This window comes from Dissoconium aciculare, assembly GCF_010015565.1.
Source record: "Dissoconium aciculare CBS 342.82 unplaced genomic scaffold K489scaffold_1, whole genome shotgun sequence".
In the NCBI taxonomy this organism is placed as follows: domain Eukaryota; kingdom Fungi; phylum Ascomycota; class Dothideomycetes; order Mycosphaerellales; family Dissoconiaceae; genus Dissoconium; species Dissoconium aciculare.
Window position 1 is genome coordinate 803705 of NW_022984951.1, and position 26678 is coordinate 830382.

At 52.5% G+C, this 26678-nt stretch overlaps 11 protein-coding genes across 11 annotated transcripts; 6 read left to right on the forward strand and 5 right to left on the reverse strand.

The window, feature by feature from the left end:
• Positions 1-277: 277 nt before the first annotated feature.
• Positions 278-2137, reverse strand: K489DRAFT_375236 (uncharacterized protein). The gene has a single exon (XM_033603641.1). It carries the CDS (start codon positions 1802-1804, stop codon positions 317-319), a length of 1488 nt encoding a protein of 495 aa, XP_033464184.1. The 5' UTR covers positions 1805-2137; the 3' UTR covers positions 278-316.
• Positions 2138-2656: 519 nt separating this feature from the next.
• Positions 2657-3473, forward strand: K489DRAFT_309984 (eukaryotic translation initiation factor 4E; the record flags this gene model as incomplete). Its single annotated transcript, XM_033600667.1, has 2 exons — positions 2657-2926; positions 3009-3473. The coding sequence occupies 2 exons, from the start codon at positions 2657-2659 to the stop codon at positions 3471-3473; spliced, it is 735 nt and encodes a 244-aa protein (XP_033464185.1).
• A 1258-nt stretch (positions 3474-4731) lies between these two features.
• On the forward strand, positions 4732-5347 carry K489DRAFT_7984 (uncharacterized protein). The gene has a single exon (XM_033608933.1). It carries the CDS (start codon positions 4855-4857, stop codon positions 5188-5190), a length of 336 nt encoding a protein of 111 aa, XP_033464186.1. The 5' UTR covers positions 4732-4854; the 3' UTR covers positions 5191-5347.
• Positions 5348-5504: 157 nt separating this feature from the next.
• K489DRAFT_366339 (uncharacterized protein) lies at positions 5505-7466 on the forward strand (the record flags this gene model as incomplete). The annotated part of the gene is made up of 2 exons (XM_033602760.1): positions 5505-7146; positions 7294-7466. 2 exons carry the CDS (start codon positions 5505-5507, stop codon positions 7464-7466), a joined length of 1815 nt encoding a protein of 604 aa, XP_033464187.1.
• Positions 7467-8806: 1340 nt separating this feature from the next.
• Positions 8807-9331, reverse strand: K489DRAFT_366340 (uncharacterized protein; the record flags this gene model as incomplete). Its single annotated transcript, XM_033602761.1, has 3 exons — positions 8807-8920; positions 8996-9166; positions 9221-9331. The coding sequence occupies 3 exons, from the start codon at positions 9329-9331 to the stop codon at positions 8807-8809; spliced, it is 396 nt and encodes a 131-aa protein (XP_033464188.1).
• An 856-nt stretch (positions 9332-10187) lies between these two features.
• Positions 10188-11799, reverse strand: K489DRAFT_366341 (uncharacterized protein; the record flags this gene model as incomplete). Its single annotated transcript, XM_033602762.1, has 3 exons — positions 10188-10446; positions 10505-11505; positions 11560-11799. 3 exons carry the CDS (start codon positions 11797-11799, stop codon positions 10188-10190), a joined length of 1500 nt encoding a protein of 499 aa, XP_033464189.1.
• A 1379-nt stretch (positions 11800-13178) lies between these two features.
• Positions 13179-16199, forward strand: K489DRAFT_8032 (uncharacterized protein). Its single transcript, XM_033608938.1, has 3 exons — positions 13179-13264; positions 13481-13744; positions 13814-16199. The coding sequence occupies exons 2-3, from the start codon at positions 13627-13629 to the stop codon at positions 16120-16122; spliced, it is 2427 nt and encodes an 808-aa protein (XP_033464190.1). The 5' UTR covers positions 13179-13264; positions 13481-13626; the 3' UTR covers positions 16123-16199.
• A 194-nt stretch (positions 16200-16393) lies between these two features.
• K489DRAFT_8065 (glycoside hydrolase family 3 protein) lies at positions 16394-19899 on the forward strand. Its single transcript, XM_033608942.1, has 2 exons — positions 16394-16457; positions 16510-19899. The coding sequence occupies exon 2, from the start codon at positions 16698-16700 to the stop codon at positions 19656-19658; it is 2961 nt and encodes a 986-aa protein (XP_033464191.1). The 5' UTR covers positions 16394-16457; positions 16510-16697; the 3' UTR covers positions 19659-19899.
• Positions 19900-20139: 240 nt separating this feature from the next.
• On the reverse strand, positions 20140-21972 carry K489DRAFT_310414 (MFS general substrate transporter; the record flags this gene model as incomplete). Its single annotated transcript, XM_033600699.1, has 2 exons — positions 20140-21800; positions 21843-21972. The coding sequence occupies 2 exons, from the start codon at positions 21970-21972 to the stop codon at positions 20140-20142; spliced, it is 1791 nt and encodes a 596-aa protein (XP_033464192.1).
• Positions 21973-23483: 1511 nt separating this feature from the next.
• On the forward strand, positions 23484-24029 carry K489DRAFT_310628 (uncharacterized protein; the record flags this gene model as incomplete). The annotated part of the gene is made up of 1 exon (XM_033600720.1): positions 23484-24029. One exon carries the CDS (start codon positions 23484-23486, stop codon positions 24027-24029), a length of 546 nt encoding a protein of 181 aa, XP_033464193.1.
• A 20-nt stretch (positions 24030-24049) lies between these two features.
• Positions 24050-25660, reverse strand: K489DRAFT_8077 (uncharacterized protein). The gene is made up of 3 exons (XM_033608944.1): positions 25460-25660; positions 24394-25397; positions 24050-24337 (listed from the first exon to the last, which is right to left on the reverse strand). The coding sequence occupies exons 1-3, from the start codon at positions 25538-25540 to the stop codon at positions 24070-24072; spliced, it is 1353 nt and encodes a 450-aa protein (XP_033464194.1). The 5' UTR covers positions 25541-25660; the 3' UTR covers positions 24050-24069.
• Positions 25661-26678: the final 1018 nt, after the last annotated feature.

Here is a 26678-nt window from a genome sequence, read left to right on the forward strand (position 1 = left end):
GTTTTTAAAATACTAAAAACAGCTTAATCTATACTAGAGTTCTATAAAATACTTTAAACTAGAAATTTTATTTTTTATATCTCTATAGTAACTTCTTAATTAGACTTAAGCAGCTTTACTTAGTTTAAAGAACCTTTTTAAATTTTAAATTAAAGGAGATAAAGGAAAAGCTTACTAAGAAAAATAAAGTAATAATATATTTAGAAAGAATTAAAGAATAGCTAACAGTAATGTACTTATTAGGAGTCTAGCGCTTCGAAGCGAGACTTCCTATATAGGAGGAAAACAGTATATATACGTAAATATATAAAATAGGTTAAAACCGCGAGTTAGGCATTCGAAGAGTAACAGGAGTTAAGAGACCGCTCCTATCTAATCGCTGCTTAGGCTCTCCGCCTGCTAGCCCCGGTAATATACTACGATGATTCCGCTCAAGTACAGTACTCTTCACCATAGTGCTAGATATAAGAGACGGAACGCCACTTGTGGCATTCTGAGTTGTAGCCTTTTTGCGTTGATTAGGCCCAAAGATGAATAAGTTGTCGTTGGCTCGAGGCGCGCCATATTCAGGCATACAGCGCAGCTCCATATTCTCTCTGAATAAGCTAGCACATCGTTGCGCCGTTCTGGCTATTGTCGATTGGTCCCAACCGGTCGTGGCTGCTAAAGCCAAAATTTCGCTCCAGTCACGACAGGCCAGCTCCCGAGGTTTGAGATGCGATCGCGTCAGATTTGAGTGACGCGCACCAGACAGTGCTGAACTTGTCTTTGTTCGTCTGGGAGAACGGTTACTTTGATCGGCCCCAATTCTCCTTTTCCTATCATTGACTACGCTGTCAGGGTTCAAAGGTTCTTCTCTGCAGCGGGCAAAGCTCTCTCGGCAACCTTTGCGACTTCGATGCAATGCATCCAGCAAAGAGTTCACCTTTTTCAAGCACTCTCGCAATGACGGCCTGGCGATGGTTGCTGCGAGACTGTCGTCAAGCAGGATCGATGGCTCCGGCAATGATGCAGGTAGATGAAAGACTTCAGCCCCGTCTGCGTGGCCAGAGTTCCCCGATTTGGTGAGAGCATCTCCCTCGGCGTCGGAATCATCGTCTGTGGAACTGTCGTCGCTCATGGAAGACGAGCCATCCTGCCAGAGGACCGTGTCCGAAGCTGCTGAAGCCTCGCCGTGTTCGCCAGTACGATACAGTTGCGCTGGTCGTATTTGAGTAGTCTTTATTGATATCTTAGCATTTCCGCTACTTGTGCTCCTTTGCTGTAAATTTTGTTGAGCTTGGCGAAGGATTTGAGCTTCGAGCTCTTCGAGAAGATGACGGCTTGGGAGCCAAGGTTCGCGATGATACCACATTGCCAGCTCGCTCTTCTCTTCTTCATACTGATCCTCATGCCAGAAGGTCGGCGCGCCCCAAACTTCCCGGCGTCGTGGTACTTCGTCTGGCCGCATTGGCCAGGCTGTCCATCGAGGAGCCGGTCGAAATGGCATCTTCTCGTCTTCGACAGTATCAACCCAAAGATTCTTAGGTACGTGAGCCAGGTAACGAGTATCGTGGGTGAGGGACTGGCCACGCTTCTTCAGCATATGGGCATTGTAGAGGTGCTTGCCGAGATCGCCACAATCGGCTTGGACCAATGTCGCAGCTAATTCACGTATTGGTTGAGTGTAGTTTTTCCAGGTCCTATCTGGGCCATAAAAGCGGCCCGGACGCTGTGGTCCGCTGGGCTCAGCCGGCGAAACTTCATCCATAGAACCATGATCGCCCGTCGACGATCCCTCGCCGTTGGGTGACGATTGTGACATGACGAGAAATACATGCGCCAGCCCCTGCGCTATGAACGGTACGGCATTTCTTGCGGCGCTGCCAGTGGAATTCTCGGATTACATCAACCTGCTTGTCTGAAGGCTTGATGAGATGCTTTGGCTACATGAACAGCATCGCTCGCAGTTGCGGACTGCACTAAGGTCCCGGTAAGCTCAGAATACGGGTATCATAGCAGATGTGGTCACAAGTATGGCGCAGACAAAACATGACAACCTTATTAAGGGCTGCTCGTTCTGTGCATGCAAATTTGTTGTGGATTTTGCTTGGGTACAACTACTCTTATGCACGGTTTGGATGATAGTCGATGTACTGTACGCAGGCATGCGGTGAAGTGCTTTGTGGCCCGCAGTCACAAAAAATTGTGCCGTAAATAGAAAGCTGCTGACTGATCCTGGCCTTGCAGCTCGATTTGTGCACACCTGGACAAGAACTATCTATGCATGCAGGTGCCCAGATTTGCCCGCTGTGCCCGCTGCGCTGTCCCGTGATCATACAACGCCGCAATACCTAGTACTTTTATGACACTTTTTTATTTCCTCACTTTGATGTGTCGGCAATAACCTTGCTGGTGTACCGATAACCTACATCACCTGCGTCGCCCGTGCAAAAGCGCGACCAACCCACTTCCACTCACATTATTGCGGGAAACCACGGACGTTGCAACTACCTCACAACAGCGCACTGATCGCGACTGACACTTCACTCATTTGCTTGCCAACCAACATTCGCGCACACTTGGCGTCGACTCATCATCACCGTTGACCTCAAACTCTCGGCTGCCCAACTTCAAACACTTCACTCAAACCCACACCGCTGAGGAATATATCACGATGGCGGATGCAAAGTCGTCGGAGCCGGTACCTCTTGACACCATTCCAGTCTCGCCCAACGGCCCAATGACCGATGCCACCAACGGCGCCACCAATGGCGACAAGGTCGTCACGGTCTTCGATGATCCAGCCAACTTCAACGTGAAGCATCAATTGCAGCATGTCTGGACCCTGTGGTTCACCAAGCCACCAAACGGCAAGCAGGATTGGAACGAGCTCCTCAAGGAAGTCATCAGCTTCAACAGCGTCGAAGAGTTCTGGGGAATCTACGTATGTCATATGCTTTCACGAGCTGTCGCAAGCAAAAATGACCTCTTGACCTCAGCGCCCACCACTGACTCATATATCACAGAACAACATCACCCCTGCTTCCGAGCTCGCGCAGAAATCCGACTACCACCTCTTCAAATCTGGCGTGCGACCAGAGTGGGAGGACCCGCAGAACAAGCACGGTGGACGTTGGCACTACACTTTCAAAAACGGCAAGGCGAACGACGAGGTCTGGTTGAACATCATGCTGGCTGCCATTGGTGAGATGCTTGAGGACGAGCCTGACAGCGAGATCATGGGAGTGGTCATCAACATTCGTAAGGCGTTCTGGCGTGTAGGTCTTTGGACGCGCACCGCCGGTCAGCCTCCAAAGGGTCGCAAAGACGAAGGCGCGGATCGTGAGGAGGGCAAACGGCGCCTCGAGCGTATCGGCCGGCGCTTCAAAGAGATCTTGAAACTTCCCCCACAAGAGCAGATTGAGTTCAGCGGGCACGCTGATTCGGCTCACCAGGGTAGCAGTCGCGCCAAGGCCAAGTACTCGGTTTAACGATGGCTTTAATGACGAATCGCTCGGCACTTTATTCGATGATGAAGATGCTGCGATAATGTGCCGTGGTCTAATGACTGAACAGTATTAGTGCATAAGCATTTTTGCTTGAGGAACGCAGTATGATATGTTTTGAAGGAGGTAGAATCAGTGGCCCTCCAGGGAAAGGTGCGTTGGAGCAAACAAAGGCGTGGCAGTCTGCACTCCCAAGCATTTCAGAAACGAGCTCGGGAGAGGCGAAATTCTTCTGCCAACCGTACGTCGAAAACATGCATGTGTTATCAAGCTTTTGACCCAACAGAGTATCGTTATCGGTGCAATCATTCAAGCAAGTTGGTCCCGCTTGGCCCTCGCTCAGCCAGCAGTCACATCCACTTTCGAATTATTAAATCATCGCTGGCACGGCAGCTGCGACAGCAACTGTTTCTTGAGACACGCCGCGGCGTAGGCTAAACGCTACGGGTCGTCTCACCCAGGAGGACCCCAGGGCGCGGCGGCGTCGGCGACCCGATGTGCGCATTCCAGAGTTGATCAGGATCTGTTCATCAAGAGCGATCAAGAGAAGAAACGGAGGTGGAGTGCCACGCTGCGGCTGTGGCTGCGATGAACATGGAGCTTGCATTTATTGGAAGACATAGCCACTTGAGGGCTCACGTCAGTGAGGTGAGGGAAGAGTATGGCAATCGTCAATCGTGATCTGACGACTTTTTGCGTCCTTCACGATTTGTGTGATTGTCAGGCAGATACAATGAACTTTTCTCAAGTTGATCGCTCCGACCTTTGACTCCTTGCATTGATACCCAGAATTTAGCCTAACCCAACAGAGTCGGCTTTCGGCTTTCAACAAGATCCACATAGGTCCGCGGCGCGAGGATGGTCATATTCAAGACATTTCGCCCACCGCTGGACATCAGTGAGTGAGGTACATACAACTCATTCCACGGTAGGACAACGTGCAATGCCGCAGTGCAGGATGACGGCGACGACATGCAGCGTCACAGGGCCAAGTCAGACCTTCCATAAGCAAATCTTGTTCTCCATCCACATGCACGGACTTACGTCCGCCATCATAACCATTATTACTTACCAATCCACCAATAGGCACTGCCATGTGAACGTATTGCTGTGGCTGTAGAGCTCTCATTGTGCAGCCTCGTGCTAACTTCACATCTGTCGAAGTGTTCTCGGCCTTCATTGATGACATTTATCGTCTGGGCAAGTGACCCGCTTCGACCTCGCAGGCAATCATGCACAGAATCGCCATTGGTTCAGTGTACGCACTCGGAAGTATCAGCATCGTTGCCTCATCCGTGAAGAAAGATCACCACCAGCGCCACCGCCGCCACCACCGCCGCTGCCGCCGTGCACACCGTTATCGCCCATGTTCGCCTGCACTGTGAAGAGAGCAACAATAGCCGGGGTCGCTTTGTGGACACGCTACAAAACGAATACCACGATGATCGCTTGTGCATGCCAGATCATCAATTCACCGGGGAAGATCCCTCCCACCAACGATGTATGTATGGCCCAGGTGGGAAAAGAAGTGGAATCTGAAGGTATGTACATTACAAGGTCACACAGAGCTTCGGTCATTATTCATCATTCGTACCCTACTCGCCAGCTGAGGGACGAAAGTGACACATGCAATACACACACCTACCTACACACACACACACATACACACACACATCTCCCGTGGGAACTTGTTGGTACTTGATCTCTGCGCTGTCCTTACTTGCTACCTGCCGACCGAGGCATGTTCACATCCACCTGTACCACATTGTAGCTGTCTCTGTCTCTCTTACACACATCCATCACCACCTCTTCCTCTCCTTCTCTCTCTCCCTCTCCCTCCTCTCCTCTCCTTCTTTCCTCCTTCTCCTCTACCTCTACCACTATGCTCCTTGAACGCTATCGTATCGTGTCCTCTCATCATATTCGTGCAACTGTCTGAACACTGGTCCACCTCACGGGAATAAGCCACAGCCATCATACTAGCTCTACCATCACAAAAAACCCACGGGCCAAGACATGAGTTCCCACTTCTTCGCTGAACCGACCGACCTCCACCTCCGCTATTCTCAGATGCCTTACGGCTTCTACTCCCCTCTCCCAGGGCCTGCCCCACCGGCACAGAATGACAATCCGATTCCTTCAACTTCTTCCACCCATATACTCAACGACCAGATAGCGCCGCCAAATGGCCGCGCTGCTCCTGAGACACAATCCTATCCTTTGTTCAGGCCTCGCCCTCACTACACACGTGCATCCCATCCGCAACCATACAACATCATGCGCATGCTCAACCAAAGTCTTGTTGAGCAAACCACTGCACCTAGCACCACTACATTTGCTCACCACGCTCCACCCAACTGGCTTTCGCCGAACCTGTTTCAAGAGCCAAAAGCAGCGCTCCAGTCACCAACTGCCCGTGCTCTCCATTATCCGACAATCCCAGAAGCCCTTCCTCGTGCGATATTGCCTGCTGTTGAGCCAAGCAGCGTATCAAGAGAACGCTCTTCGCGGACCGAGCGAGTTGCCCCTCGCCCAACGCAAACCGCACCAATCATCGACGACATAGTCATGAGATTGCAAGGACTGGTCATGAGAATGACAAACGTCGAATACAAAGTGGACGCTTTGGCCTCCAGATTCACTCCTCCATCGAGCACCGAAGAGACGGTCACAGATGAGGATTCGCAAGACTCCACCTCGCAGGGAAGCTCGAGCCCGAGTTCCGAGACTTCAATCTTCGATCCACAACACAACGTTCTTCCTCCCTCCTACGTCATCGAACATCCTCCTGATGTCAGAGCCGTCGCTTGGGATCAGCGACATAGTGCTGCGCTTCCACAGTCGGTGCCTTTCGCGGCACTGCGTCCAGAAACCACTTCAAACGCGGACCTCTCACGAACAACCGTAGCACCTTCCGGAGCCGGGTGGGTCACGTCGCATCGCTTCATCGAGCAGCAGTCGGGAAGATTCCCAACCCTGTGGCGAGACAGCTCGTCGTCTCTAGGCTCTGACACTGCCCATGGACAAGCAGCACTTGACAATGGTGAGCCACATACAGCCTGGATTGCCCGTTACGACCTTGCCTGGCGCACTCAAATGAATGAGCTACGTTCGCGATTAGAGGACCGAGAACAACTCCTGCATCAATTGAAGCATCGAGCCGCCATGCAACACGATGCTCAGACTACAGCGTATACTGCGCTCAAGAACTCATACCAGATGCAGGCGCGTGAACTTGACACAATGCGAGATCGTGTTGCAGAGCTGGAGGCGAAGATGCAACCCCTGCATCTGGGCATGGCCGAAAGAATTCCGTCAACAAACGCTTTCCCTTCGACTGCATATCCCGCGGGGAGAGCAGTCGATGGTTGTCACCATACCCGTACTGAACCGCAGAACACCTGTACGTTGGACCGTAGGCTGGAGCAGCCCGATAGACGTGTTGGCCATCTCAATGTCTTGAACACTGCGGAAGCGCAATGGAAGACTTCCATGTCCAAGTGGGATGCACTCGACGATCATGACCCGCGTCACAACGTGCCGAATGTCACTCCAGCTCTTTCGCTACGGTTTGGGCAAGACAATCCTGAAACACACAATGGCACCGGGAGACCTTCAGCTGCAGCTATCGATAATGGAGCAGTGTCCGAGTTCCGAAGTGGAGGATACATTCTGCATAGATGGATGCCGCCCCCCCCCCCCCCCCCCCCCCCCCCCCCCCCCCCACCCCCCCCCCCCCCCCCCCCCCCCCCACCAAGCTCAACGGCGATTAGCCCAGTCATCCCTCGCTGGCAACCGGTGATAGGATTCCCCAATGACCCAGTATCGACTACACGCACGGTGTCCAACGAAATTGTTCCAGATCTTAGAACAGCAATTTCACCAATCAATCGGGTTGGACCAGAAGCGAACTCTACACCTCTCCAGAATGCCAGGCGTGGTCACACATCTCCAGTACTGCCTCGTTTGCATAATTAATTCCGGAGTCTTCAACCTAGGGTTGAGGACGGTGATTCGTAAGATAGTATGAGGGAATAGACATAGGCGCCGGAGTGTCCATGGCTCGTGCTACGAATTCAATGGCCAAGTACTGCTACCCTGGTACGAAGCTAGGGCAAAAGGATTGCGAACTCTTGGTACACATGCACGATCTACATCGACTCGAGGGTTGGGGTGCATCGTCAGAGATGGGCTTCTCTTGCTGGCCAAGGTCACATGTAAGTCGCCCTCATGCAGCGGCAAGTACAGTCGTTCGGCACTGGTGTCTGTCCAGCCTATGTCAGAAAAGTTCGCTTCAACGTTGCAGGGCGAGTTCATGAAGCTCTCAATGGAGGAATCAGCGTATGCATGAGCGGTGCCATGACTATGTCTTTATGTCAATTCTATTCTGTCCATGTTTTGTTCTGAGTAATGATCTCGCTATCGTTCATAGTACATAATCTCCAAATGGTGCCGAACCATTGCATTTGGCTTTCTCGTGTTTTGAGAGACGATGAACTCATTGATCACTTGCCACCAGGAGCACCATCTCCATCGCCAACGCTGCATTTCGAACGCTCGAGCGTTGTCTTCAGACTATGCCAGACCCCTTTGGCATTCTTGGCATTATTGAAACCAGACATCTCCGCGAATATAATGTGGTCGATCTGCAAGAACATGGCGAGTGCAAGAGTCAGCCTTTGTCAGAGCTCAGGTAATGCTGCTTCACTTGATTTGGCAGGCCAATGGATATACTTGCCGTGATGGGCCCTCCCTTGACACGGTGCATAGCATTGCTGAGTAACTCGACGTCGCCACTCGTCAGCTCGGCAGGATGTTGAGCGTTATGAGTCGGGTCTGGCATTGCGTCGCGTTGAGTAGACATGGTTCGGGATGCAGGTTATAATCTTTCAATCACTTGAAGTGAGATGAGCTGTGCAAAGTTGATGTCGTGCGGACCTCGATGCGGGTCACCGGTTTGGACGATGGTGATAGATTTCGTTCTCTGGGAACAAGGTCTGTCGAGCAACGAGAGCAATAGTGATCAATTTTTTTATAGATGGGAGCAATCTTGACTCCACTTGGCATATGCACTCAAATCACAATAACGAGTCAGAAACCAATTCGGATACAAGTCTTCTTTCTGAGCATTCTTTCCAATAGCTGCCACGCATGTGACATGTCATTCTGACGACCCTCTCTCGACTGGATTTTGACCAGCATGATGGGTGTCCAGTCCGCGTATGATGCACAGTGTGACGTAACGCCAGCCATGGAGAATCGGCGGAGTTGTGTCTTCATGCAATCGTGGGCTCCTTCTGTTCCAAATAATGTTGAAGTCAATGATCGCTTTCGAAATCTTGCTCAGTTTTCACCGCAACTGCGGAGTCAACGCTGGCTTGACGATCGCCTGTGTCGTCCTTTGACTTCTGGCCCTGATTTCCCTTGGACTTCTAGACGCGAGTTAGCTTAATCTGAGAAATTGATCGCGTGAGACGCGCGATGGCTGCATGATGGTCGCAAGATACCTTGGAAGGAGAGCCTTCCTCTTCTCCTGCCTTATTGTTGGGGCCACGTTTCTTGCGAGGAGTCACGTTGACGATGGACTTGGAGGCATTGCCGTCACCTGCGTCGGCAGCTTGCTGAGCAAGCTTCTTGCGGATAGCCGCCCAAGCGTTACGCGCGGATCCTTCGTTGGTCTGACTTTGTCAGACTGCACACGTCGCATCGAGTTTCATTCGGGCACGACGTACCATTCCCACAAGACCCGCCAGTTTCGTGAAATCCACTTTCGGCTGCTCTTCGAAGCACTGCCAGGCCATTGCCATGATCTTCTGCTCACGTTCGGTGAAGGCAACAGCCATTGTGGAGTTTCAGGCCTCGTGTTGATGTCGGAGCGTACAGGTTGTAGCCGGGATGGGTCAAGTGATCGCGATGGGTAGCCTTGACGATATAGCAGAGCCGTATGGTCGGTCGAGGACGGAAAGTATCTGAGGGGCGAGGAGAGGGTGTCAGAAGGAGAGGCAGCGGGGAGCGAAAAGGAAGAAGGTTGAGGAGAAGTTTCGCCGGTGGAACAGATGGTGTGTCTGTCAAGAATAATCTCGTGATATGTGCGCCCACGGGCGGTAGTCGTGGGCGGCAATACTAGTGCTGTTAGTAGTTATTGTTCAGATGGTGGCATGTGAATTTCAAGGAGTATGGCCCTGCTGAAACAAATGGGCGGAATGTGAAAACAGTGAAAGCGATGACTAGTGAGGGCTGGTGGTGGTGATGATGAATTAGGCTATCAGAAAGTCTTCTCTCGGAGACATATGCCCTGTGATATTATACGGCACATGCACGCTTCCTGACACTTGACACTTGAATTGGATGGCTAGAGGTTCCTGGCGCTCATCATCGCGCAAGGTCTCTATCTTCCTCGCTTGCTTGCCTGCTTACTGGTGAATTTCTTTATCTATTTGCTTGCTCGCTTGCTTATTCAATTGCTCTGCAAACTCATCGCGACTCACTCTCCGTACCATTTGCTCTTGCTTGCAGTATGCAACGTCCTTGTCCGTCCTCTCTTCTTGTTCGGGTCGTGTGTCCGGCGGTGAGAAAGTTTAATATACGTTAAACACTGGAGAAACGGTCAAGCACCGTCAAACCACTGAACGGGAGCGTCAACCGAAGACAGCCGCTTCGAAGTGTTCATGACTAGTCTCGTCAGCAGCTCCTCTCATACTACATCTCGTCTGCCAGCTGCTGAACTCTCTTCTCCACAGCAGGCCATGCGTCAGCACGCATCGGCCATTGCATCCACCAATCCCCAGCTGCATCCCGCCCGATTAGCGGTCCTCCATTTCGGATCTTGAATGAGCTCTGATGGCCCGCGACGTTGATATATGAAGGCACACCGGCTCCATTCTTCCGCTGTTCAAGCGGCGTGCCTATCTTCGAAACGGCAGCCGAAAAGTCCATCTGGAAAAATCTCGCTTTATGCCTATACGACACCATGTCAGTCACAGTACCATTCATGAACAGGGCAGAATGCAGCTTACCAATTTGACCAGTAAATCCCAAGTGCATCAGGACGGCCAAATAATGCGGGCTTGCCGAGCGCCTCCCTCTCTGCAAGAAGGCTGGCGTATGCTTCGACCTGTTCTTGACTTCGTTGCTGCTGTAGTGAGTGTCGCACCTGCAGGGCGAGCTGGCCCAAGGGTAGGGAGAACAGTTGAGATGCTGTGAAACTCGTGCTGCTGCTGGAGACGGCATTGCCGATGAATGCGGAAGTCGGCGGGAGGAATTGATCAATCACGCCTCGAAAGTTGAAGGCGTTGTTGAGCGTCATTTGCCGGCCCGGTGGGATCCCCATGGCCAAACATGTGAGTCGGGCCCACCAAACTAGAATAACATCGCCCTCGCTGAGGAATGGCTGGTCCGTCGAATCATCACTAGTGCGTATATCGGCGAGCGCCTGATCCTTCAATTTCTTCACGAATGCGCCAGGGAGGAAAATCATGCGAGATGCCAACTTGGGATACCAGAAGTTCTCCCACATTCCAGATAATATCAATCGCACAAAGCCCCAACTGGACAGGAGCTGGTCGTAGAACACATGCTTGTTGGCTGGGACTCGGCCGGCGAGTGCGGCGAAAGGATCCTCCTGGTAACCCAGCAATGGCGGGACCTTGTGCTCTTCTCCGTTGAGTACATTCAGCCATGCCTTGAGGAGGAGCTGTCGCCCGACGCCATCGATGAACGTATGCGAGAAGCTGAGGGTCAGGAGGGTGGCATCCTCAAAGGTCACCACGTGGACGCCCAAAGGTGGCCGATCTGACTTCGACCAATCCTCGAACTTGGTGGCGGCATCTGGCCCTTCAGCCAATGCTTGGAACTCGTACGGGTCATTCAGCACGGCTGGCCTTGTTCCTGAGCGTGGCATTCTTGAAGCAACAGGATGCTGGTGAATGCTTTGGTCATGAGTCTCGCTTGTGAAGATGAAACCCGGACGCTCTGCACTGAACCGCTCTGGGATATGATATTCGGCTTTGCCTTGCTCCTGTACATATGGTAAGTCTAATATCTTGCTATAGGGTGCGCGACGACAACTTACGTTCAGTCGCACTCGAGCGCCTAGTTTTCGCCAATCGCCAATCTCTAGCAGGCGCTCGAGCGATGTGCGGAGTTTCTCTGCGTCGAGCACATCATCAAAGCGGTACGTGAAATTAAGGATCAATGTCCGCAAGTATGGGGAGCTGTCGAATGTGTGAAAGGGAACAATAATGTCCGTGGGGACTTTCGCAGGCGCCTCCTCGACTGGCTTCTTCGAGAAGATGCTCAGGGTTGACCCCATCTTGCTGGTGCTGAACCTCTTTTGGGTATCTATGCGTATACAGAAATTGTCGTGCCAACAGTTCACTCTCGATGATCCCCGTGAATGGACACGCGTGCGTGTGGGATATGATATACAATTAATGAGAACCAATCGGAAGGACAGTCGTCCGCCGTGGAAGACAACAAGAATTACTAAGGTCAGCTTCAGCAGCGGCTAACCACATCAATATAACGAGCTGGAGGATTCCAAAGCCGCCTCCTTCATCGTGCTGGACTAAACTCTGTCTCGGAATGCGTAAGAACCGAAACAGGGAGAGTGACACGATCTCATTGGTTGCGCGCAAACGAAGCTGCACAGAACATGAGCGATGTCCCAAGTCTGACTAGCGGCAAACTCCTCCCGACATCACCGACAACCTTGGAACCTTGAAACCTTGGAAACTTCACTGTAGCACAATGCTCACGACTACTTCATGTACGGCTAGTACTAATAATAGTAATATCACCACTCTGCGATCGGATCACGAAGTCCATGTTGGCCAGATAGGACGAGCGCACAAGATTGGCCTCTTTTTGTGCCCTGCTCTGGACCAACATCCCTCAATCTCACGCCCGCTTGGATAATTGAATCATACTCGGCTTCACGACCATCTTGCAAGACTTCGGCGGTGTCCAAGTATTCTACGATGCACTCGGAATCTTATCAAATCAATACAATACCAGCGGTCTTTTTGCCAAATATCTCGCGATCCGCAAATAACGTTCTTGTCCCCAATTTGGAATCCTAAACCTCGGCCAATGCGATGCCCCGGCGCGACCGTCCGACCAGTCTCGCATCTCACAACAGCAATGCCAACGATCGCCCGGAACCGAGGCTATTGCGTGCTGTCGAGACCAATCAGGTTGATGTGGTCAGAACCGTCGTAGAAGAGGCCGAAGCGACGAAGCAAAGCGGTGTCGCATTTTTGTCCATCGGACTCGTCCGCGCCTGTGATAAAAACTTCGTCGATGTCGCTAGATTCTTGTTGCTGCACGGCGCTGATCCAAATTATGTATCTGGCAACAAACTGCCCAGCCTCATACGAGCTGCGGAAAATGGACATGCCGCAATCGTGGAGTTGCTCATCAAACACAACGTTGATATGACAGCCTGCGATAGCAAACATCGGCGCACCGCGCTTATGACAGCAGCATGGAAGGATCGCCTAGGCATAGTCACGACATTGCTGGCTACTGGTGTGGGTATCCACGCGACAGATAGACGGCAGCGGAATGCTTTACACAATATCGCTGCTGTCAACTCTGCTCAGCAGTGCAGCTCCGAGGTTGTGCATGCGCTCATCACGGCCGGTATGAACATCGAAGGTCGGGACGAGACAGGTCGCACACCTTTGCATTGGGCATGCTCTGCTGGTAACGACCGAATCGTCGATTGCCTCCTTGCGGCAAGAGCCAACGTCGAAGCCCTCGACAGTCGAATGAAGGTGAGTATCTCTCTGAGAATTCGAAGTTATTTACAGCTCTGAGTCCGCTCTAGACACCCCTGCACCTTGCAATATGGCACGACCGCCTCGACTTGACCCATGTCCTCTTAGACCATGGGGCCAATATCCATGCGAGGTCCGATGGTGGTTGGACAGCGTTGCACTATGCTAGCTCGCGGGCTTCTCCACCACTTGTTGACCTCCTGATCCAAGCAGGTTCCGACGTCAATAGTGAACTTCTCAACGGGAGAACGCCTCTTCATGCAGCTGCAGAGTTTGGTAATGCCGAGACCGCTGCTTGTTTACTGCGGCGCTCTCACGTAAAGCGTGCAGTCAAGGATAGATTTGGCAATACACCTTTGATGATAGCTGCGCAACACGGTAAGAAGGATATCTTAGAGATGTTAGCACCATGGAACCATTTCGACCTATTGTCACCGGACGAGAAAGAAGCATGTCGGCGTTTCGAGGCAACAATAGGTGTGTACACTTCTTCCTGCGCGCTTGCTGGCTGAAGCACAACCTGCGAGCTAATTCTTGAGAAATTAGTTGATTTTGGAGACTTTCGCAATGAAAATAAAGTCTCGAAGCGATCTGTCTACGACCTTCTATACACACGCGATGGTGTATCTACCATTTCAAAACAGATCAAGGCTACAAGACTCCGCTGGATCCACTTACCTGCCAACAACATTGCGTGGTGCGATGCACTGCTGACGAAACGATTCATCGAGGAAGGGGCGATCGATGTCGAGGGATACAAGGCTATGGAGGCGTCATTCAGCCAGCAGCATCGAGGGCAGAAACAACACTCTCGCTTCATGCGCCCAACATGTTCTGCAGTCCACCGTCAAGCTGATGTTGATGACTCTGTCATCTGGGAAAATCAGAATTTTCCTGCCAATGCCAGCCGCTCTCTGAGCAAGCAAACGCCAAATTCAAGACAGTCTACTTTCAGCACCGACGCCTCCATTCAAGATCACCCGGAGCAGCGCGCTGCCCGCATGTCGAGGTCCAGTCTGTCTACTAGTGGTGTCAAGACGGATCAGGATCAGTCTGGGAATGGTCACGAACGAGCACAACCAGAAGCCGGTGCAGCATCATCTCCGATGTCGAAAGCAAAGAGCGATGGCAAGCAGCAGCCAAAAACCAAAGTTTCGGTCGACAACACCCCAACACCTTCTAAGAAAGGAGATGTCACAAAGGGAGATCTTAGTAAGGCTGACTCAAAAAAGACCGCCAAGGAAGTCGCTTTCAAGAAAGAAAATCGGCGCAAGATCTCACGCACCAACACGATCGAATCTTCGGTCTCTTCGGCGCGCGCGAAGCAGTCTTCTACTTACAACATGTACCTCTTCATGCCGTATCTACATTTCGAGTCCGATGAGCGGCGGCGAGAAATGCAAGATGCAATAGACCATCTGCGTTACCCCGATCATCAGATGAGCCTTCACGAAGATGAAGTGCTCATAAGAGCGCACCTCACCGCTTCGAGTTCATTCCTCCACCTCCGGCGGACGCTGGATCAATTCTTCTACCACAATATCGACACGCAAATGCGCGATGCTGATCAGGTTGTGTTTCGCTATCAGAAGCGACATCAAGATGGTATTTCGTGCGATCCGAAGATTTTCATGGTAGACCAGCTCTGGATGTGGGTCATCTCGAAAGACCTCGTCGTTACTAGCTTCCCTCGTCGGTGGAAGCAGCCCCGTAACGATCCGCTAAATGTGCTTGATGGCATCATTGAAGACATCAATTCGAAAACACGAAAGCCGATCGAGAACGTGTACGAATTGGCTATGACGATCACGGGTCGATGCTATGGTAATTTTGATCGCAAAGGAGGCGAAGAGCTGCAATTTTTTGATATGTTCGAGGCATCGCTCGGCGCCGCGATGGACCGGGAGGCTTTCTTATTCCAGCAGTTTTTGGAAGCCTCATATCACGCAAGCTCGTGGCTATTAGAACACAAACGGGTTGAACGCTTCTCACATCCCGCCTTTGTTGACAAACTGCTCGAAGTCGGCGCGGAGACTGCCCTCCTGGCAGAAATTAAGGATATCCGCGACGAGCTCAACATCATCCGAATGGTTCTGGGCTATCAAGAGGGACTGGCAAGTGACTTCCGCAAGCTCGTACGCAACATCTATGAGCAGGAGCGATCTCATGTGCAGTTGCGGTTAGTGGAGAAGATATTCGACGAACAGGAGAAGACGATCACGAACCCTTTGAAGGACATCAGCCGCATGAGCGAACAGGCAGAGCGAATCTACATTTCCATCACGGATCTGCTGGATCTGAAACAAAAGCATGCGAACGCTTTTGAGGCGCGTTTCGCGCGCGATCAAGCAGCAGGTACCATTCGTCAGGGCAGGACAGTTCTGGTCTTCACTATCGTCACGGTGATTTTCCTGCCGCTGACGTTCATCGCCGGGATCTTCGCGATCAATCTAACGGACTGGCCTCAACCCCTAACGTTGCCCTTCGTCTCTGAATACATATTTGGAATTGGACTTGCAATCTCGATTCCTTGCATCATCATCGCCATGACAGTCGACGAGATCTTTGCTTTTTTCTCGAAGATCAAGATGATGATCCTCCAACTTTGGCCACAGCGCCTAACTCGCGACGACGGCCAGCAGCAGCAATTACTAATCCTAGAAGAGTCTTTGAGTGTGGCGAAAAGTATGCGGCAAAGCATGGATGTCAGAGGCATGCGGCATAGCATGGACGTCAAAGGAATGCACATCATGGAACCTAAAAGCTTGGATCGGAACATCTCACCGTGGACAGAAGTCCGCAGCAGGAACCGATTTGGACGGAGAAATTGGGATGTGGAGCGTGGTCGTCGATAAGCCTCATAGGCACCGAGGAGTCTAGCAGGTTGTAATGTATCTCTGAAGAATGAAAATGTTCAAGCCAAATCTCATGACGCGGATGGAGAAAAGGGGAAACTGATGGTTGGGGGTTGAACACCATCGTGTCCCATCCGTTCTGTCCCTGACCCCGGATTCACACATGCGAACCCCTGTTCTGACTACTGAAGAGGAGTGGAGCACGTTCTAGGTACATATTTGATTTGCAGCTTGTGCAGCCCGAAAGGCATATTACAGTAATCATTACCATGCACTGTACGTCGGTGACCATGCCGCCAATCATCCACGTTCGTGGTGCGCATCAAAGTCTACTTGTAAGCATGACTCCTCCACCATTGGTTCGCCTGTTTTGACGATTCATAGCAGCATGCATGCATCATCATGAGCTCTCTCGTCTACACCAATACCTGACCATCTGAGACTCAACACTACGCGGATTTGGAGCTTTTCTTACACCGCACAAAAGATAAACTTCACCACAATCACTGAACATTAGAGCGCCGCGTTCTTTCTGTCGTGCTAGAGGATCCCACGGGTGAGCGCCATCGACCGACATGAGGCGCAAATCACTCGACGAAGAGTCGATACGGTCGGGACTCGATGAACTCGAGCCATTGAGCTCTGGCGCGGAGGCCCGACAAGACTATCCGGACACAGACGACAAGCATGCCCTTCTCGGGTCAAAGCATCACTTGGCCGGCAAACAGACTGCACCGTATCTCGGGAAGCGACGACGGAAAGATGCCGGGCTCTATCGATTGCTCCCGAGCCGGTTCTGCTGCAGCTTAATACTACTATTCATATGCTCGTCGGTCATGCTACTCGCGTCCGGCACATATTGGATGTATACACAATCATCAAGTTTGAATGGACAATCAGAACCATGGTATCCCACTCCTCGAGGCGGAACGGTGAAGAGTTGGGAGAATAGTTATCGGCGGGCCGGCGAACTTGTTGGGCGAATGACCCTCCCCGAAAAGATCAATATCACGACAGGCATCGGGTGGCAAATGGGAATGTGTGTCGGTAACACTGCGCCTGTGGACCGTTTGGGATTTCCCAGCCTATGCCTTCAGGACGGACCGCTTGGCCTTCGCTTTGTGAGCGATGCTACGGCTCTGCCGGCCGGCATCACTCTCGGCGCGACTTGGAACAAAGAACTCATGTACAGGCATGGCAAGGCCCACGGTCTCGAGGCACGGATGAAAGGCGTCAATGTTCTTCTTGGGCCTGCCATGGGGCCGCTAGGGCGGCTACCGGCTGGTGGAAGGAATTGGGAAGGCTTTGGACCGGATCCAGTGCTGCAGGGCATTGCAGCGGCGGAGGTCATTCGCGGAATTCAAGATACGGGAGTGATAGCGACTGCCAAGCACTTCGTTGGCAATGAGCAAGAGCATTTCCGTCAGGCCTGGGCGTGGGGCACGCCGAACGCCATCTCCTCGAACATTGACGACCGGACGTTGCACGAACTGTATGCATGGCCTTTCGCAGACGCCGTCCGCGCCGGTGTTGGATCCGTCATGTGCTCGTACAACCAAGTCAACAATTCATACGCATGTCAGAACAGTAAGCTCATCAACGGCATCCTGAAGGATGAATTGGGCTTTCAAGGATTCGTCCAAAGCGACTGGGACGCCCAACGCTCCGGAGTTGCAAGCGCTCTTGCAGGTCTTGATGTTTCGATGCCTGGCGACGGATTCCGCATAGGAGACGGCAAACCCCTTTGGGGACCGCATCTCAGCACATCGATACTCAACGGATCTGTGCCAGTAGCGCGCCTGAATGACATGGTCATGCGCGTTGTTGCAGCCTGGTATCAACTGGGTCAGGATGATGCCGCAGCTTGGCCAATTCGTCGTCTTAGTGGTTCCGCAACCTTCAGCAGCTGGACTGATGACAAGCAAGGTCTGCTTCACCCAGGCTCGCCCGGCAGTACGGAAAAGGGAGTTGTCAACGATTTCGTACCTGTTCGCAACACCGAGGAGGGAGGCGATCATGAGAAGCTCGCCAGACAAATCGCGGCCGAGGGCATTGTCCTGTTGAAGAATAAGGGCCAGATCTTACCTTTATCACGTGACGGCTCCGGCGTCCGGGTCCAGGAGGGCGATGGCAAGTTAAAGGTCGCAATCTTTGGAGAAGATGCATTTTCAAATCCAAATGGGGATAACGCATGTCCCGATCGAAGCTGCAACGAGGGCACTTTGGCAATGGGTTGGGGATCTGGCGCCGTGGATCTACCGTATCTGATCAGTCCTGCACAGGCTTTGCGAGGCAGCTTCCACGATCAGAATGTGGCAGTGACTGAGGTTCACGCGAAGGAGGAGCAGAAGATCAAAGATGCGGCTGCATCACAGGATCTCTGCCTGGCGTTTGTTAATTCCGATGCGGGTGAAGGATACCTCAGTTGGAAAGACATCAAGGGCGATCGCAACAATCTTCTCGCCCAGAATGGTGGCGATGACTTGATCCAGGCTGTCGCTGAAAATTGCGGTGGACATGATAAAAATGGTCCAATCGGAAAGACCATAGTTGTGCTCCACACCGTCGGGCCCACCATTCTGGAACGTTGGATTGACCATCCTGGAGTGAAGGCGGTCCTCATCGCCCACCTACCGGGTCAGGAATCAGGAAATGCGCTGGCGGACGTGCTATTTGGGGATGTGAATCCGTCTGGCCATCTACCATACACGATTGCGACAGCCGAAGAGCATTATGGTCCAACCAGCAAGATTTTGCGGTGGCCCAACGCCATCACGCCGCAACAAAACTTCACTGAGGGCCTCTATATCGACTATCGCCACTTTGACAAACATGGCATACCTCCACGTTACGCGTTTGGATATGGACTATCCTATACTCAGTTCCACGTGCCTTCAATCTTCGCTCAATTCCACGGAGTTACTGGCTCTGAACCTGCACCAAGGCCGGAGGGTATTGCTCCCGTAGTGCTCAACGAGACGATACCAGACGCAGCAACCGCGTTCTGGCCAAAGAACTTTGTCAGGCTCAAAAAGTACATATACCCGTATATCGAGGAAGCTCCAAGCACTCTCGGTCATGCGGACCGGTCATGGAGTGACCAACCCAAACGGTCGCCATCCCAGGCCGGCGGTGGCCAAGGCGGTAACCCCGATCTGTATACCGTCGTCTTCACGGTGCAAGCTCCTGTGGTCAACACGGGCGATCGCGAGGGCGATGCGGTGGTGCAGCTCTATCTCTCTATGCCGCACAATGTGACAGACGTTCGGGGCGGTACTGTGGACATGCCTATTCAATTCCTGCGCGGGTTTGAGAAACTGAGGCTTGGCATCAACGACCAAGACAAGCGGAAACGAGTGGAGTTCAACCTCACGAGGAGGGATCTGAGCTACTGGGATGTCGATCGACAGAATTGGATCATGCCTCCCGGTGATTTCAAAGTCTGCCTTGGCTTCAGCTCCCGGGATCTCCGACAGTGTACCACCCTTGCTACCAGCATGAATCTGGACCAAGGCGATGCAGATACTCCCGAATAGAACGCGATAAGTCGGGACGAATGTAACTCTAGTAGCCCGTTGAACAAATAATGGTACTTCTTGGAAATTAAACCGCATGTACTGTGAATCATTGCCGACCTGCTACAGCGTACCTTTCGTACTTACCAATGTATGTCGGCGGCTCGCCTGGTCTAAGATGCACCCGCGGCATGCGGGCGCAATTACGGATATCTCATGCGACATCACTTGCGACTGGTGTGTTCCGCTGATTCGACGACCAAGTATAGTAAGGTTGCGCTATTGGTGTACACCCGCTGCGAGATAATGCATAATATTCGCTGATACACATCAAAAAATGAACGCCGATGTAATGCTAGCCCTTCTCAAATCTAGACTTTTCAACCCCTTTATGCCCTTTCCCGGATCTGGACAAGAAGAACGCCCGAACATGGAGGTGAGAAAATCAAATGCTGAAAGATGACAATCGAGGACAGTCGAATGCTCGTAGATAGTGAAGTCATCATCGTGATCGCGTCGGCGTGTCGGCGATGCTGTCCCCATCGGCGTCACTTCCCTCCTCCTCATCGTTCTCGTCATCGCTTTCATTCCAGCCTTCAGCTTCAAGGTCAGGGCTGCGAATGCCGAAACTCATAAGGAATCCCAGGAATGCAATGCCGCCAAAGACCCCAAACACCATGGCTTCGCCTTTGGGGTGAATTTCCGTGGCAGCGGTGAAGAGCGCGCCACTTACAAGGGGGCCTGCCGCACGACCACCCGCGCTCAACGTTTGTGCCAGCCCGTTGAGCGTGCCTAGAACAGCGTGTGAAGGCGCGGTGTTCGTTATCAAGAGCAAGGCAGAGGTCAGGCCTCCTACAGAGGCGACCGTCTTGATGATCAAGACCGCGCCGAGCTCGATCCAAAGCCAGATCTTGCCCGACTGGGTAGTGCGGCCGGCCCCATTACCGCCGTCCTTGTAGCCGATCCAGGGCATGAGTATGAATGCGACAGCGAATCCAGCGAGACCGGCCCGATAGGTGGCCTTGTTACCCATTTTCTCTCGCAGCTTGCCAAAGATTCCGACCTGAAAGACGATGGTGATGGCTCCGGCGAATGCCAAACTTGTTCCGATCTCGCCGGGAGAGAGCGCACGTCCTATGGGAGGCTTCGCTTCGGAGAAGATCGGGTAGAGTGAGTTATAGCTGACATTACTCAATTGGAAAATGAGATAGGAAACCAGCAGGAGGATGGTGTCTCGGGTGAAAATGACGTGGCTTGGGATGCTCTCCTGTGCGTCAAGCAGAGTTGATGGGAGCAGGCGGCTTGACTCGTCCGACTCGTCGGAATCACCCTCATCGTCTTCGTGGTCCTCACTCCCTGTCAAGGGCTGTCGAGAAGTAGGAAGGCGGGAAGCGTGTTTAGTACCCTTGCCTGCGCGTCGAACATAGGTCGGGCGAGACGCACTTGTAAACTGCCAAATCCACGCAAACAGGCTTCGAATCCGGTGCGACATTGGAGGAAGATCCTTGGCCGCCTCTAAAGATTCTTGCAAAAGGATTGCTGTGACGACAAAGTCAATCAGCAGCACCACTGCCGAGAACAGATTCGGCAGTAGATATGGGTATGGGTTTGGGGTACCCGGACGGAATGGGTTGTCCTGAAATACGAGCAGCCCGCCCACCAGCGGACCCGTGATGCCTCCCAGGCCGTAGATCACGGGCAGATATGTGAAAGCCCGGCTCTGGTTGGAGCGATCCGTTATTTCTCCCAGGCAAGTGCTGATGACGCCCTGATTTCCATTGACCAGGCCCATCAATACCTGGACCAACACCGCCTGCCACAATGTCCTGCAGAATCCAAATGCCACGAAGCCGACTGCAGTCAATAGTGTCCCTATCAGCACCACGGGCTTCCTTCCAATCCTGTCCGACAACCATCCCCAGAGGAAATTTGTTGCAAACTGAGCCAGCGCAAAGGACGAGGCAATGAGGCCGACATAGAGACCAATCTGGGTCTCCTCCACCTCTGGAAATGTTGAGGCCATGGCCGGGAGGTAGGGTGAGATGGAGTTCAGGGCGGTCTGTTCGGCCAAGGCGATGATGGCGAGCACGGCGAGTTGGCTCTTGGGCAGAGGGGTTTCATGGGCGACATGATCGCCGTCGTGACTGTCGTCGCACTGGCTCTCTGACGGTGTGGGCGGCGAGCCTATGGTGCCATTGCTACCACGCATATCTCGCTTGGATGGCGGTCGACCGGCGTTCTTCGGCGGTGCAGTCGGAAAGGTCGAGTAATGGTAAGTGGAAGAGACGCGCTGATGCAGAGTTGGCCGGGCATTGTCCTGTGGTTGCGACGACATACCAGCATACGCGAGTGCGCGCGAATCCGATTATGCCGGAAAAGTAAGTCGCTGGTCAGAGACGGAAAAGGATCGTCGTACCGTATGCACTGTCTGGGACAGTACACGCCAGTAGTTCGCGACCTTATCAGCAGCAGCGGAAGCAGAAGCAGAAGCGGCACAACAGAAACGCTCGCGGGCAAAAATCCAGGGCGGAGAGAAGCGTTTGCCAGTGCTGGCGATGACGTCCCAGGGCGTCGGATCGGCCGTGCGCGCACGTGATCTTGCTCCGAGCAGAAGACGAGGAATCATCAGAAGGGCAGAGAAAGACGACGACGTGTAGCAAATATGTTACCTGCGATATGGCGATGTATGCCTTGCCTTACAGTCGCTCTGCCCCGGATATCATATGCTCTCTCTCCTGTTACGTCCTATGTCCACTGAAGAAAAGCGAATGCGCGAGAGGGCAATAGACGGTGGAGACTCTGCTACAGTACCTAGGCACAGTATGTACTATACTATACTGTACCGTGGAGTCGTCCTGTGTGTCAAGGAACGGTGGTGGTCGATCCTGCCGTCGGACGACCCGGAGAGTCTGAAAGGTACAGTGTGCCGATCGGAGGAAACCGTGTCCGACGGCACGACAGTTGATATATAAAGACTGCTTTTTCCCTAGTCACGACGAGGTCAGGACGAGCGCTCAGAGAATAGATTCAGGAGATGATTCATCATCGTCAACGATCCTCTGCAATCGCCGTTAGATCAAAGGATGGAAGAACGACACATGCGCGCACATCTCAGTGACATGATCATCGTGAGTTTAAGAGATACAAACACCAGACTCTCCTTTCTTTCCCTCCTTGTTCCTCGCAATGTGCATCTGTCGACGAGGAACAGCATACATCAGACAAGTATCGTTCAATAGATTATTGATGCAGTGATTGATATCAGTCTGTACTCATTGTCACCATTTAGTAGGATGGGCATGTCAGTATTCACACCATGATCTATCACTAGACTAATGATCAGAATCAGAACAGAGGTGTGAAGATTGATAGAGGTGAATGGTTGGACGATGTCGATCTCGCCCACGCGGGAAATGTGCTCGTCATACGCCCCGATATAGTACAGCACAGGACATGCTAATAACAACAGTCTGCCCAGGTGTTGATTGATGGAGAGGGCCCCGACGACACCCCGCCCACTCCACCTCTTCCTCCCAGTCTGCCTCCAAGGCTTACAGGGTAAAGAATGCTTGGATTCACCAGTCACCCTACAATCACTCACTCACTCACTCACTCCAATGCCTGTGTGAAGGTGACAGCTTCAGTGATGGATGTATAAATCCACGAGTCTCGAAATCCCCCACGGCGATATAGCTCTTTAGGGGGCATCTATCACATTCGTGAAATCTCCGCTCTCCTCCGGACGTAGCGGAATTGTTCATGGTAATGTGCCATTGGCACGTCTGCTAAGCTCGACCTCGGCCTACCTAGCTACAGTACCTCATCAGGACATAGGGATCACCCACAATGGCTCTGGACTCGCTACTCTATTGGAGGCACAAAGATGATCAGCACAACCTTTGGCGGCCGGTGCCAGGCCAAAGCGCAACTCTGTATCGCGACAATCTACCCAACATCGTCAAGCGGATGGACGTCGAGGCTACGGTAGTCGATGCCGCTCCTTTCATCACGGTCGTGGGAGCTGCCACGCACGTTTCGCAGCTCCACTCCTTTGGTTTCACCACCTCGGCATCTTTGTTCAAGAACGTCAAGACCCTGACGGCACTGCATCGCGCGACCTTGTTCGTCACGCCGGTCGTCTTGGCTTGTCAGGCGGCCGGATTCAATTACCGCGCCTATATCCCTCGCTGGGCGCATGCCCGAGAGGTGCAACGCGATGAGGAGATCGTGCGGCAGCACATCGATGCTGGCATGGCTCTGGGCGCCGCCAGCTGGCTTTTGCGCCTCTCCTTTAAGCTCGGCGCGAGATATTGGGCACCTATCGACATTCTCGCCGGAGGCGCGCTTGCCGATGTGATGCAGCGAGAGTACCTCCGCGCACATGCCTTCTAACTCATCCTTTGCATCATATCTTGGTTCCAACGAGCCAAAATCATGCTCGCTCATCGTCGTCCTCAAGCGCAATGGGCCCACGACCACGTCGGCGGAAAAACGCCAAGGTGGGAGGGCGCACGATGTCGTTGAACAAGAAAGTTCCGTACACGAGCAGAACGAAGCCAAGAACCTGGAGCCACTTAAATGTCTCCCAACCAAGGCCGAGAGAGACGATCCAGATGAAAAGCGTCCGGCAAGTGTCGATGGTACTGCGCGCCGTGGCCGACAAGCTGCGGGTTACGCTCAGTCCGAAGAAATTGAAGCCACTGCGAAAAATGTCAGAACCAGTCTTGGAGTCGCGAGTCCACCGCACTTCACTTACCCAATCGAGATCATGATCAAGATGGACGATATTCCTATCGACCGATAGTGGAACATCTGATAAAATCCTTCGCGCGCATCGAAGTACCCGCCTCTTCCTCCCGGTGTTTGTCCGATTGCCGCATGGAGTATGCCCATTCCAATAAGGGTGATGCAAAAGCCAAAGACGCCCTCCCAGCCGACTACCTGAATCGGCTCCATCGAGTAACGCTCCATGATGCTCTCTTCTAGCACGAATTGGGCAGCAGCCAGTACTTGTGCCGCCGCAATCAAAAAGAGGCCCAACACGGTCTGAGCTGCAGTATGCGCTTCGGTCACGAAGACGTCCGATCGTATGAAGATGGCAGCGCGCGACACCAGGTCCAATCCCTCGGTTCCGTCCGCCTCTCCTGGATAGTCTGGCCCATGCGACTTGGACCCGAGAGCACCAGCAAGCCCAACAATGGCTACTCCAGTAACAACAATGAACAAGCTCGCCCATTTCATCCCACTCAGATGTCTCTTGAGGAATAACACAGAAAAGAGTCCGACAAACAAGATGCAAGTGCCTCGAAGCATTTGGTAGATGGAGGCGGCCAAAAATAGCAAGCCAACGTTCATCAGCGTGGTACCGAGGATGTCGCAAATGGCCGGGCCAGCCAGGAGCAGGATCTTCTTCCCAGTGAGCGGCTGTCGCTCTACTGCAGCATGATCGGCATCCGTCAATGCTTTGGCAACGATGTTTGTTGGGTCTACGACGGTCTGTGAGGCGCTCAGGTTGTCAGGGTGTGATCCATCTTCATTCAGCAGTCCTCGCTCCTCCTCTTCCGTATCTTCGGTGGCCACCGACTGGTACGCGTCCCCACTGGCTGTTGTCGATTTCGAGCGGAGACGTTGGAAGACGAGATTGAGTAGGATAACCAGCCAACAGGCGGCTTCACCGACAAACATCTGCAGGGTCTGTAAGACCGGCTGCTCGAATAGCTTCGGTTGAGTAGTCTCACAGTCGGCGACACATTGCATGTCCTGTCGCACGTCAGCCTGCAACTCATTCCGCCTCAACTTCATGGACGCGGATCGTCGCCTACCTGATACTTGGTGAGCAGTGTATTGCAAACGCCCGTCAGTAGCATCAACGACACCAAGACGGGGACGGAAGCGCGAGTCATTTTGGTATACACTGGAATTATTTTCGCGTGGCGTATGTACCGTCTGCTTGCCGACACTGCGAATCAAGCTCTAGCGAATGTACAGTTGAAGGTGGCGGCTCAATGAATAATAGACGGAGCGAAACAATTGATCATGGTCTGAAACGCGACAATGACTGGCGATATGCTGCAGCTACTCGGCGCCTTGAGTCCGTATGAAGTGAGCGTAGGCGATGAGGGGAATACCGTGGATGCCCGGGGTCAGATGCAATGAAGAGGAGTGATGAATGGAGGAGGAGCGGGTAGTGGTGATTGGGATATGTAGAGTATGTATAGCGGTGATTGACTGGCCGTGCCCAGGTGCCCAGGTGCCCAGGTGACAGATCTGTGAGTGAGAGAGAGTGAAGGTTGCGCGCGTGTCTCAAGTCGAGTTGGATGATCCGGTCGGTACGCTATATACGATAGTCCAGTCGAGTGGTAGTAGATACAGTACAGTACAGTACGGTACAGGAGCTGGCTGTCTGGCTGGAACGGAGATAAGAGCTGGAGAGGCGGCCCAGGAACCAAAGCTTTCTTGCAGGTGCCCAGGTGCCCAGGTGGAATCGTGTCATGTGTCATTCATTTGTGAGTGGTCATGGGTGTGCTCTACCCAAACCCTAAGATCTCACATCACCTGGGCACCTGGCACCTGAGCACCTGCACCTTTGGAGAAATCACTCCTATCTAGGTAGATATAATCATGACAATGATAATATGAATCATAATAACCATAATACTGGTGATGATGATACTGGAGCACTCCATGGCTGCCTTCCGATGTGGACATATATATACACCTGCTACCTGCACAGGTGCACTTCCAAGGTCGTTATTACACCGTCTATCATTCACTCACTACGGGTTGTGTAGGGCTCTGCGTGGTCGACATACGGTGACCGCATCTCGTCTCAAAACAATAAGGATAGATTTAACCTCGTCCAGTGCACCCGACCATACATTCCACGCCTTCTTACCTAGATAATCAGTTATGTGACGTGTTCGTTGGTTTAACACTTTGTCTCATACCGTGGCCGTGAATTACGTGTACTGACCGTCAGCATGGGACAGGATGACGGCCGAGCGAGAGCGAGAGAGAGAGAGAGAGAGAGTCTTGCCTTTC

Coding starts and splice junctions, on each gene's coding strand:
- K489DRAFT_375236 (XM_033603641.1), bottom strand. CDS start 1,804: ATGTCACAATCGTCACCCAACGGCGAGGGATCGTCGACGGGCGATCAT.
- K489DRAFT_7984 (XM_033608933.1), top strand. CDS start 4,855: ATGTTCGCCTGCACTGTGAAGAGAGCAACAATAGCCGGGGTCGCTTTG.
- K489DRAFT_8065 (XM_033608942.1), top strand. CDS start 16,698: ATGAGGCGCAAATCACTCGACGAAGAGTCGATACGGTCGGGACTCGAT.
- K489DRAFT_8032 (XM_033608938.1), top strand. CDS start 13,627: ATGATAGCTGCGCAACACGGTAAGAAGGATATCTTAGAGATGTTAGCA. Junction 13,745..13,813: donor GCGTTTCGAGGCAACAATAG/GTGTGTACACTT, acceptor TTGAGAAATTAG/TTGATTTTGGAGACTTTCGC.
- K489DRAFT_8077 (XM_033608944.1), bottom strand. CDS start 25,540: ATGACTCGCGCTTCCGTCCCCGTCTTGGTGTCGTTGATGCTACTGACG. Junction 25,398..25,459: donor CACTGCTCACCAAGTATCAG/GTAGGCGACGAT, acceptor GACGTGCGACAG/GACATGCAATGTGTCGCCGA. Junction 24,338..24,393: donor TTGATCATGATCTCGATTGG/GTAAGTGAAGTG, acceptor CATTTTTCGCAG/TGGCTTCAATTTCTTCGGAC.